Source organism: Sminthopsis crassicaudata, chromosome 5, assembly GCF_048593235.1.
Source record: "Sminthopsis crassicaudata isolate SCR6 chromosome 5, ASM4859323v1, whole genome shotgun sequence".
Taxonomy (NCBI): domain Eukaryota; kingdom Metazoa; phylum Chordata; class Mammalia; order Dasyuromorphia; family Dasyuridae; genus Sminthopsis; species Sminthopsis crassicaudata.
Window position 1 is genome coordinate 282,098,849 of NC_133621.1, and position 12,427 is coordinate 282,111,275.

Sequence of the window (12,427 nt, forward strand, 5' to 3'; positions counted from 1 at the left end):
TAAGTCATCCTAAGTGTCCACAGACAAATCATTTAGAAAAATGCAAGCATGATCTAGTGAATTGTGTCTACTGGGAATCCTAAAGTAATGAGTCATTCTAGGCAGCCAGATATTCTATAGGAGGTTTTGCCTTAGGCACACATTTTTTAAACCATTTTAGATGGAAATTTTTTTGTAATATATATTGCATATTTCCCTGCCTTCTTAAAACATAGCCGACTATCAATACTTGATATTTGTATAGTGCTTTAAAGTTTTCAGAGCACTTTGCATATGTTAACTCATTCAAGCTTCCCAACTCACTAAAGTAGATGCTTTTGCTCATTGTAATCCCCATTTTTGAGATGAGTAAACTGAGATCAAGAGAGGGTCAGTGACTTTTCCATCCAAGGTCACACAGCTAATTAGAAGCAGTATTTGAACACAGATTCCTAACCTAACTACAATCCCCTACTATCCCACATTGCTCCTCTGATTCTATATCTCAGTTGTTGGACTGCTTGCCTTGAGGCCCATTAAAGTGAATAGGACTGTTTGGTGCCCCTACATTAAATGACCCATTCTGCTGGGTTTTGTTTAAATTTTATGTCTTTTGATGCCAGAATGTTGATTTCTTCTGTTGTGAATGTCAGTATTCAATCTGTAATTTTCCCCTTCTCTCTTCAGTTTTAATGCTGCTTCTGTGAAGTTGGGGATAAAATAAAAATAAAAAGATCATACGGCCTAAGGCCCCCTTTTTGGAGTAAAGTTCACAATGAATTTTTGTGACATTTTGTCTACTCAAGTTTTCATTTTTAAATTGTGGTTCTTGAATGTTACAAATTGTTGGATAATGTGAAACTTGTACTGGACAGAAAAATTGTCTTGCATTTCCTTCCAATGTGTTTTAATTTCTTTTGGGAAGATCTATTTGCTGTGATTAAAACTAGACCATTTAGACATATATGCTGGAAATTGACAGTTTTATACACAGCATTTTCTCTCTGAATCACACTAGATTTTTCAGAGAGAAGGCTTAGACTTCCCAGTTACTCTGCTAACAAACTTCACTGTATCTGCACCTTTAAAACAAGAGATAAGTTATTGTTTGGTGGCGTCTTTAACCTAGAGTTTATGAACTATTTAATATTTGACAACTATATTTCAAAACAAATTATTTCATTTGCAATCCTATTTATTTTGCACATGCATGTGCATGCAATATTTGAAACAAACAAAATTCTGAGAAGGGGATTTTTAGGTTTTACTAACCTGTTAAAAGGATTCATGTCACCAAAAAGATTAAGAGGCCTTTAATACATACTGACCCGGTAAGTAAGTCATTTCATTTTTCATTACTCTAGGCAACTCTCTTGTATGTGTTTTGATACCTTTGGCTGAATGGTGAAATCTATGGATTCCTCAGAAAAAATAATTTTTAATTCACATCCAACCCTTTGTGATCCAATGTATTAAACTGTCCATGGAGCTTTCTTGGCAAAGCTACTAGAATGATTTGCCATTTCCTTTTTCAGTGAATTTAGGTAAACACAAGTTGCCACTTGCCCAGATCACATAGTCAGTAAGTGTCTGAGGCTGAATTTGCACTCGGGTTTTCCTGACTCCAAGCCCAGGGTTCTATCTACTGTGCCACCAGCTTCTTCTAATTTAATTTAGAAGTTAGTGAAAGCAAAGATTCATAAACCCCTTCAAATCTGTCCACAAACCTCTGAACTCCTGGTTCTGATATTGCAGAGAAAATACAGTTCTGCCTTAGAAGAGGAAGTTACCCTACCTGGGAGCACCCTATGTCAGTGAAATCACAAGTCCAGCCCCTATCCCAGAGATAATAATGAAATTTTTAGAAAAGTAACTTTATCTCTTGAAAAAAATACATTTAAAAAAGCTCAATGAATTGTTCTGTCTTAAACCTGATGATGATGATGCTAAATATTTGGTTTGTTTTTTTCCCCACATTCTACTTCTTACCAATTTAATTTATCACGTTTTATTTGTTTTATTTAATCATCACCTTATCAAAGACAGCATTGTTTTCTTTGAGAAAAATGAACATTTGGCAAATTTGATTTTGTGCATGTATAAACATGAGTTCAAATTTTAAATATAAACGCACAACCCTGATGTGTATAAGCCCCCAAGTAATGGGATCTTGTAAATTAATTTCTAAATCTCACTATTTGCTAATTCAGCCTTCCATACCACTTTGACCCCCATAAACTGTGTCTTTAAAGACTGCAAAAAATCCCCTGGTTGTGTTACCTATTACTCAAAGTCAGTTACCTGGGGGGCAACCATGGCATAGATAAGGTTGGGGACAGAGAGAAAATAGGTCCCTTCAAACATATCTAATGGTCTTGAAAAGGGATTCAAAATAAAACACATTGATTAAAACATCTCCTGTTTTTGCTAATAATCCAGGAAAACCAAGTCTAGAATATGAGTTCTCAAAGTTATTGATCAGGTAAATGATACGAAAAAGCTGGCTTATTTCTGCCATCATGTCTGGAGAAAAGTTGCCCAATTCAGTGTGGTTGCAGCCAGGATGGATAGAAAAATATAATTTATCTGCCTGGCCTGGAAAATCCTGTCTGAGAGGATGATAGATGATTAAAAAAAGAAAACACTTTCAGTATCCACACAGATAACCCAGAAAGCAGGCAATCTTTATAAAAAGAATTAAAAGTTCACTATGCAGAAAAAGGGAAATTTAGGATCCTGAATTTTAATTAACTGAAATGACCAGTTATAGCTACATTTTTGTAATGGTTATTTAATTTTAATTTGTTAGCCAATTAGAGCAGCAGAGTCCATAAAAACTGTCCAGTTGACATGTTATAAATGATTGCTTTAATACTCTTAACACCATGCCTGGCACATTGTTAATGCTGTTGAATGTTTATCAGCTGGCTGACTATAGTGTAACCAAAATTCTTTCCAGCTTTAAAAATGAAATCATTTAATTCATTTACGATTTCAGTTTGGGATTTTGTAGTTGTTGTTGTTTGTTTGTTTTTCTAGATTGAGTGCATTGGTTTTCTGATCTCCAACATAGCATAGTCTGAAAATACTATTTTCTTTCCCACTTGAATTCTGCAGAATGAGTGTTGTTAGAGGTAGAGAGAGAGTTATTATTTCTTTGTAATCATGGTGCCCTTGACCTTTGTAGTTTATTTTATTCTGAGACTAGCTTGTATTCATCTGGAGATTATTTAAACTACTTGAATGATTTCAGGGTAATGTTTATGCTCTGTACAGAATGGTGTTCTTCATTGCCAAAAAAAATTCTTTAAAGAATTCAGCTCATTTTAAAATAACAAGATTCCTGTTCTTCTCATCCTTATGGAGCAATCTGAGTGATCTTTCGAACACCAGCCCTTAGTAATTGGTCAAATGTTAAGAGTAGCATCTGCTCTAAAAAAATTTTAAAAGTCATTTTCTCATCCCTATAGGATGCTCTGGGAATGTCCTTAAGAATTTTGGTGACATGATAAAACATTTGAAATATGTTCCAGGAACATTGGACTAAATTAGGTTCCTGGATCCATCTTTAAAACCAATCCAAATTGCCAGATAAGTCTTGGAATCTACCCTCAGAATTGAAGGTGATTTATTGATTGTCTTAATCATCTGGGTTGACCATATTTCTGATGTCTTAGCCTAAATCTCTTAGCCAGAATTAATTCACTTTCAGATGACGGGGACAGGTATGATGGCAAATGGTAGTGTTTGCCCATTTCATAAATTCGCCTCACTGAATAAAAGCTGATATATTCTTATGTTTGTCAGTATCAAATCTTTATAGCAGAGGCAGTTTATAATAATAACTAACTTTCATACATTGCTTTAAGGTTTCTAAAATATTTTATAAATATCTCATCAATCATCTTGGGGAACAGGTTCTATTATTATCCCCATTTTATAGATGAAGATGCAGAGGTTCATAGACTTGCCTAGAATACTGCAACTAGTACCACAACTTCAGAGACTAGATTTGAACTCAGATGTTACTAACTTCCATCCAGTACTCGATCCATTGTGCCTCAATTCAAAACAATGAACTGCCGTGATTCAAGACTTTCTTTTAAACAATATCCTAGTTCATTCTTAAACATAAAACTTGGATGCTTCCTCAGTTTTTTTAGTCTTTCTCCCTATTCCAAATGCTAATTTATTTTAAATCTCTTGGATCTGCAGAATTCTTAACACTTTCTTTAATCCATAGTTGAGTTGACCTTGTTGCCTTAAGTCTACCTCTAGTATTTTATCTTTCCATCTTAATGAAATATTAATTTTCAAATCTACCATGACTGGTGAAGGTACACTTCCTTTAAAAGATCTAAGTTGATAGAATTAGAAATGAGTCTCTAAACTAAATGGCTACTGTCCTCACATTTTATGGAATAAAGAAAATTTAAGCACATACTTCTATTTTCTTCCTTTGCTGTGTTCAAGTTTTTTTTTTTTTAATCATCATCTGCCATAGTTTATTTTATTGATTAAATAAAATGATCTCATGTCTGTCTTTCTTGGTGATACACTCCCATAGTACTACATGTGTTTATTAATTGGTATGAGTCAAAAAGACTACTTGACAAAGGGTTAGAGTTGCACAAAACAATATCTTTGATAATGATTTCCATTCAATATGGAATATTGATCACAATATGTTGTGATCATTGAAGCAAGATTAGAGCATATGAAATAAATGCATTTACCAGAAAAAAATTACCTGAAGTTCATGACCAATATCAAATAATTCATTAACTTGAGTTTTTGGATGGTTTGGTTCCCTCAATTGATCCAGAAGAGTTAACAGCCAATCACTTCTCTGTTTCAGTAGCATTGAAGGTTAGAACTTACTGAGCACTTATCTTTCATCACTTGCCCAATTTGTTGTCTTTTCCTTATTGTTTTTCTTCAGTACTTAAGAATCAAAATTTAAAGTATCATAATTTCATGGATTTGAATAGAGCCTCCCATTCTAATCTTAGAGGGTTGCTCTGGATGAACAACTTCATCACCTGGAAACCACCCTTCTGAGAATTTAGATTTCTCAATATAGCAAAGCTGAGGTTTTTTCACCATATACAAATTCAATTGTATAGTTACTAAGATAATATAGAGTATCTTACCAGTTCCTATTAACAGTCCTCTTTGGCTTTTGATTCCTGTTGAAAACAAAAAGGTTAGTCTTTTTTAGTCTTAAGATGTTTCTTAATATCCTCTGAATAATTTAATGTTGCCTAAATAACCACCAAATTCTTTCTATCTCTAATGATATTTGAAATTTCCCTATTTCACTCAGAATTAAATATGCAAATAATGTTGAAGAACACCCCATTGGTATTGGCCTGATTAACGTTGTTTTGTAATGACTACAAATAAAGAATTTCATTAATATAAGTCCACAAAAAAGTCATGAAAACCTTCCCTAATGTCCTTTGACCAACCAACCACTTGTTATTTTCAAGCTTTTAATTTTTTTTTGTTATTGCTACTGACAAACAACAGATATGAACATTTTCATATTATATGTGAAAGTTAAAATCTCTACCATAGCCAGTTTTTTTAAAGTATATAATTAATTCAACATGATAGCTCCAAAGCTGTCCTACTTCACCCTCTGAGTTTCCTTCTGTTTTACTGTACATTTTAAAAGAATTTTTAGGGTGTTCTTTTCCTCTTCTTCCCCTTCTCCTCTTCCTTTTCCTCCTCATTATCACTTCACTCCCCCCAAAAAGTCCTTCAATATAACAAATAAGCTACCATCCTTCAGTCAAAACATAGAAAGCATATTTCATTGGTCTTCTGGAATAGTGTATTAATAGGAGTTATTTTCCTTAAGATGTCATTATACCAGCTGTTCTGATTCTGCTTACATCCTTCTATATCAGTTCATACAAGTCTTCCCAAGTTTCTCTGAATTTATACCTCTTTTTTAATTTTTGTGGCATAATAATATTCCATAGCATTTATATACCATCATTTTTTCAGACATTCTCTAATAAATAGGCACCCCCTTTATTCATAGTTCTATGCTATGGTAAAACTGCTGCTATAAGTCCTTTCACTCTTTCTTTCATTTACCTCTTTGGATTAATTATAGACCTACTGATGGTATTTCTGAATCAAAGCATATGTACACTTTAATAGCTAACCCTTTGATAATTTGTGGAACTTAGTTCCGAATTGCTTTCCAGAATGACTATGCCTTTCACATCTCCACCAACAGTGCATTAGTAGTGTGCCTCTTTTTCATAGCTTCTCTAATATTTATCATTTTTTTTTTAAATCAGTCTTACCCATATGAGGTTGTTTCTATTTGCAATTCTCTTATTAATGATTTGGAGTATTTTTCATATGGCAATTAATAGCTTATTTTTCTTTTGAGAAATGCCTGCTTGTGTCCTTTGATGGTTTAGTTGTTGGGGAAATGGTCTTTGTGCTTATATATTAGAATCAGTTCCTATATAGCTTGTATATCGTAATCATAATAAAAGCTAGTATTTAAAAATAGCATTTTAAGGTTTACAGAGTGCTTTACAAATATCTCATTTGATCCTTCCGATAATCATAGTAGTACTATATAGTGAGTACTACTATATAGTAAGTACTGTTATTATCTACATATGAACAGATGAGGTTAAGTGATTTGTCCAGATTCACACAGCTAGGTAAGTGTCTAAGATAGAATTTTAATTCAGGTCTTCTTGATTTCAGCATTCTATCCATTTTATTACCTAGCTTTCCTAAATAAAAATATGAAAGCTTTATCAAAGAAGCTTGCTGCAAGGTATCTCCCCAGTTAACTCCAACCATTTATAATATTGTTCCTATGGAACTAAATACCTTGTAGGTCATTTTTTTCGAACATTCTATTTTCTGAGAAACAAATTGATGGCAACCAGAGCATACTTCTATTCCTTTATTTCTGTTTTGCAAAACCAAATGCTTATCCAACTTTATAGCTTTGTTTGTTTCCTTTTACTTTTCAATGTCCAAATATCTAAATACAATCTCAAATGCTGTATGATGTTAGCTCACTAATCCTTGCACATTTAAGTAACGAAGAACTTAATTTGTATGCTTAACCTAAAGTGAGTGAAATTATATTGTGTTTATGTACAGTATATGTATCCTGACTCAGTTCCTTCAGAGATTCTGTTCACTCTTTCTCATGTCTTTTGGCACTGCTAATTATGAACATGGAATAGCCTTTTGTGGTGGAGCATGCCTGTAATCCCTTGTACTAAAAGATGCTGAAACTGGTAGATCTCTTGAGTGTGAGAGTTCCTAACTGAAATTGGGCTAATGTTAATTGAATGTCTACACTAAGGCTGGCACCAGTGTGGTTGGCCCCTTCAAGTGGAAGGCTACTAGACTGCCTAAGGAGGGTTGATCCGGCCTGGGAAGATGGAGGAGGTTACATCTTCCATGTGCTCAGAATTGAAGATCATCGGGCCTGTGAGTGACCACTGCCCATCTAACCTGGGAAAGATAGAAAAACCCATGCTTAAAGGGGAAGAAAAAAGAATATATAGAGAAATATGTGGTGGCTTAGAGAGTTAAAGCTTGTTTACATAGTAAGTCCTTGAAGTTTTCACTTCAAAGACTAATTTGGGTGCTGAACTGTTTGAATGTTCTTTATAAATATCATCTGAGAATGTTCTTTCAGAGGTTATTTATACCTTTTTGATCACTAAGTGTTTTATATGTAAGAATTATACCATTCCTATCCTCATTGAGAATGTGTATCTTTGAAAATTTTAAACTTTCTTTTTAAAAAAATGTTTTTAAAAATCATTTCTGGATTTTATCATATTGGGGGGGGTAAATCTATTATTTTATGAAGGGTTTTTTCCTTTTATTTAGCAAGGTTCAGTATTTGTGTTTCTAAGGCTCTACTTTATGGTATTCCTATATTTTTCATTTTGCATTAAAATCTGTACTTCCTTATTCCTTTTCTTTGTGCTCGTTTTTTACTCAATTTCCAACAGGAATTCATAGACCAGATTTAGAGTTTTAGCACAAGCATTTAAATTATCTCTTCTCTTCTTACCTTCTACCACTTTTTTTTTTTTCCCCACAAAAGTATTTTTCCACACTCAAAAAGCACACTCTTGCTTGCTAGGTTTTGCTTAGTTATATAAATGTGTGTATGTGTAAGAGAGAGATGCACGTTTGTGTGTGTGTGTTTTCCCATCCAGTGACTCAGAAATTATCCATAATGAAATAAAAACAAATTACCCTTACTTCCTCCCCCTTTTTTGAACGTGATCAGTTCCTGGAAAGTCTCAAATTCTTTTATTTTTAGATTTGCCATGAAAGCATAGGTGGCCAGCAGTAAAGTTTAAGAAGAACATTAGCCTCAAGTAGGTAGAGTTATGTTTTTAATCCAAATGAGTGAATGACGGAGTCAGAACATGTCTCACTCTTTCATTCTTGGAAGGGGTCTTAGAACCAGCCAAACCTCAGTACTAATAACAAAGCTGTCTTGTTCGTGGAAGGCATGGATTAGATGTTGATTTATAAATTAGCTCTTGTTATTTACTCAGTTTCAAATCTATAAGTTACAGGAAAAAGGAATATAAGAAGAGTGGAGATGGCTGAAGTCACCGTACCTAAATCTGAAGTCATTAGGTAGATAGTAACCCATGTGATAATCATTTCTGGTCTTCACAATTTGCTTCTGAAGGTCTTTAGCAGATGTGCTGTACCCATTAAACACATAATTGGCGAACAACAGTTTCCCCTGGATGTACATCTACAAGAAGCAAAGAAATTAATTAGAATAACTTACTTTGTTATATATATAAATAACAAAGTAAGTCCCAGGAGCAGAAATTTTCACTCTTCATGTGAAAAGAAGACAAATCTGCAACAAAACCAGAGACAATATTAGACTTTTTCAATAGAAAGCATGCTAACCAGAGAAATCGGGAACCAGACAATGTTTAATGTTATTTGATGGATTATATTGAAGATAGGCAGGAGACTGCAGCAGAGTTTTAGTGCTGGAGTCAGAAGTGCTAAATTCAAATCCCACCCCATAGTCTCTGTGTTAACTTTGAATGAGTCACTTAACTAAATTTCAATTTCCTCATCTATAAAACAAGGAAATTGGATTAGATGTTGTCTTAGGTCCACATTGATATTTATGATTCCGTGAATTCTGTTTCTATTTTTGCAAAGGAGGAAATACTCAGGAAAATCTTCTAGTGTAATCAGTTCTCATCAATGACAGTAATAGGATCCACCATATTGAATATGACTAACCCTCATGTATTGTGAGGAAGTGACAGAAGATGAAGAATAAATCAGGAAGAGTATCTGAATATGACCAAATGGAAACAAATCAGTCAGTCCTGGAGATGACATGATTTTAAAAACATTCAGGGAGTGATTTTTTTTGGGGGGGGGAGGGAGGTGGAGAAAGGGAAGATTCCAAAGTACTAAGACAATAAATCCCATGCAAAAAAGTAACCAAAGGGAAGGAAAAAAACTAGCCTTCTCATTTCTGGAAACTTATAGCTTATGTATCATTTTTAAAAGACCCAAAATCAAACCATAGTATCCAATCTTTAATCTAAGGCATGGGTTGGTTAATGACAGCTTATGGGCCAAATCCAACCCCTGTTGATTATGTGCAGCCCAAAGCTCACTAACATAAGGGTTATTTCTTTTTTGCAATTTTCTGGTTCCTTTGCCATAAGGAAGGGTTAAATGTGCTTTTATTTATATTAAAAATACTGTATTAAAAAAGTAATTTCCCCTCCACTTTGTTTTGATCCCAAACGTAGGAGCAGAACACTTTTGCTGAAAGGAAAAGCACTGCATGTGCTGGATGGATGCGACCCTTGACCAGAGTATTTCAGGTTTTGTTTTGTTTTGTTTTTCATAAACAGAATGAGGTCCCAGCACCCGGCTGAGCTTCTACAAAGCTAAAAACAGAGATGTTTCCAATGGAGACTCCATGTCCAGCCCCAATTACTCAAGCCCTAACAAATCAACCTTCAGGGCAGACTGGAAGCCTTATTTATTTAGGCTGGTATATAACATGTTGTATAATCTCAGTTTCTTCTACTTTTTAAAAATAAATAGTCTGTGTTTCTTTTGATCATTTTAGGTGTCCCAAGAGAATTTTTAAAAATAAGTAAGATTGAGAATGTCTAAGAGACCCAAATAAATGACCAAAAAACATAAAGATTGGTGGTGGTAGGTGGGGTATGGTGCAAGAAGAACTTAGTTGGCTGTTTTTTGTTGCGTGATAAAGGGTCACAAAAGAGATTGTTTTCAATAACACATTAATTAAAATGTCTAGTAAGTCCTAGTTTATGCCCTAGAATATTTTCCTAATAGTAGTTAGCATTTACATAGTAGAATGTTTAAAGGCTTGAAAATCACTTTACATATTTTATTTCTTTTGACCTTCACAACCACACTGGGACATAGGTGCTGTTATTATTCCTATTTTACAGGTAAGGAAACACCTGGAAATATCTAACTAACTTCATTAAAATTATCTCAGTACCCTTTCTTCTGGAAGGGCAAGATTTGGCAAGATTTAACATTTAAACCTACATCAAATTGCTTGCCTTCTCAATGAGGGAGGTGGGAAGAGAGGAAGAGAATTTGGAGCTCACTTCTTAAAATGAATGTTAAATTTTTTTTCTACATGTGGTTGATGGAAAATAAAATATCAAATAACATTTTTAAAAAAGATTTTAACGTTTATGAACTGCACCTGCTGCAATTTGAGAACAGAATAAAACTTAAAAAGCTAAATATTATGGGCTGCCCATGCTTGATATAGAAATGTTCTCAATAACTAGATTAAGTAATTGTCCATTTGTCTTTTTTTCATGGCCTTCTAGATTAGGTGTTCTTATTTTTGGGAGGGAGGGATTATAGACTCCATCAGTCTAATGAAGTCTATGGACCATTTCTCAAAATTTTGCTTTTGCCTGTGAACCCTGCTTCCTGGGAAGTTAAGGATAACGGATCCTTGTACTTTGGCATACTAAGCAACTGTTAGTGTGATGTATCTCTGCCCCAGGATCAAAGGCCTCCCAAGTTGCCTGAGGAGGAGCAGACAAGCTGACTTGGAAATGGAGCAAATAAAATTTCTTATGTTAAATAGTAGTGAGATCAGATCCATGAGTGACCATCATATTTTCAGCTTTAGCAAGTAGGGAAAATCAGTCTTACTTTTAAAAAATGTTCTTAAGTAAATAAACCAAAATACATGAGATTTACCGAGAAAACCAATGGCTGCTGGAAAAAAGGTGCCATTTTCCCCCCATCCAAATTCACAGACAGTCCTATCCCACTCCCTGAAATCTATCCACTAGACTTTAAGAATCTGTTCTAAAGCAATTTAGCCCTGATATGACAAAAATCACAAGTAGCATATTATTAAGCTGGGTGTTATTTCTGTCTCTTAAAACATGGGGTCTATGTTATATTTAATTTTTTTCATAAGATTCCCTAAAAGTTCAGTCAAATGGTCATCCCTCATCACACCATATCTGGAATATTAGGTTCCATTTTAGGAACCACATTTCAGTAGAGATATTAGCAAATGGAGGCAGACTCAGAAAAGGGAGCCAAGAATAGTGAAGGAATTCAAAACCAGAAGAATTCTGGCTTGGGAGGAAAAGATACTCAAATTGCCTCTTCCTATTTAGCTAGACTGGTCCTTAGGAGAACTCATCACTGATGCTCACGTCTTGCCCCAGTGGTTTTATGGGCTCCCGTCAGAGCTCACTCTCCCTCATGACAGAGCCCTCAAAAACCTGGAGAGCAACTTTCTGCCATTACAATAGTCCTGGAAAATCTATGACTGGGTTTGAGATGAAATTGACTCCCAGGGACAGCCAGGAAAAGTCACATCCAGAGACTGGCTGTGGGACTGCTTTGTCTACCCTTCTTGTCAGCCCTCTCTTTCATCTTCCAACAAAGGGGAAGCAGTGTGGCACAGAGGAAATACACTGCCCTTGGAGTCTGGGGATCTCACTTCTGTTCTCACTGCAACACCTGTTCTGACTTTGGATGGGTAACACTCTGGGCCTCGGTTTATTCATCTATGAAATGAAGAGTTGGATTACACAACCTCCGAGGTCCTCTCCTCCTGTCACCAAATTTATCAGCTTTGAACAAACCTTTCTAAATATAATCTCATCTGATTCTCTCCAAAGCTCTGGGAAATAGATGCTATTATTATTCCCATATTATGGTTGAGGAGGTTGAAGAAGAAGATTAAATGATGACTTGCCCAGGGTCATATAGCTAATAAAATTTAAATTGAAGCCCAGGGAAAAGATCATTATATGCCAAGCACTATTCCAAAGGAGGGGATTCAAAGAAAGGCAAATGTCCTCTAATCCTAAGTGATTCGAGTGGTTGCAGAAAGGTTTGGGGAATCTGA

The 12,427-nt window shown here is 34.8% G+C and overlaps 2 protein-coding genes across 2 annotated transcripts in view; one reads left to right on the forward strand and one right to left on the reverse strand.

Annotated features, from left to right (window-relative positions):
- Positions 1 to 10,118, forward strand: part of VEZT (vezatin, adherens junctions transmembrane protein) — a 94,410-nt gene extending 84,292 nt beyond the window's left edge. The window contains exon 12 of the mRNA XM_074271291.1: positions 9,801 to 10,118. Within this exon, the coding sequence (XP_074127392.1) occupies positions 9,801 to 9,820 (20 nt within the window). The 3' untranslated portion in view covers positions 9,821 to 10,118. The remainder of the gene's footprint in view (positions 1 to 9,800) is intronic.
- LOC141544766 (uncharacterized protein C3orf20 homolog) overlaps positions 4,453 to 12,427 on the reverse strand; it is a 48,115-nt gene continuing 40,140 nt past the window's right edge. Inside the window, exons 4-5 of the mRNA XM_074271293.1 lie at positions 8,622 to 8,764; positions 4,453 to 5,168 (exon numbers count right to left, since the gene is read on the reverse strand). Of these exons, the coding sequence (XP_074127394.1) occupies positions 5,129 to 5,168; positions 8,622 to 8,764 (183 nt within the window). The 3' untranslated portion in view covers positions 4,453 to 5,128. The remainder of the gene's footprint in view (positions 5,169 to 8,621; positions 8,765 to 12,427) is intronic.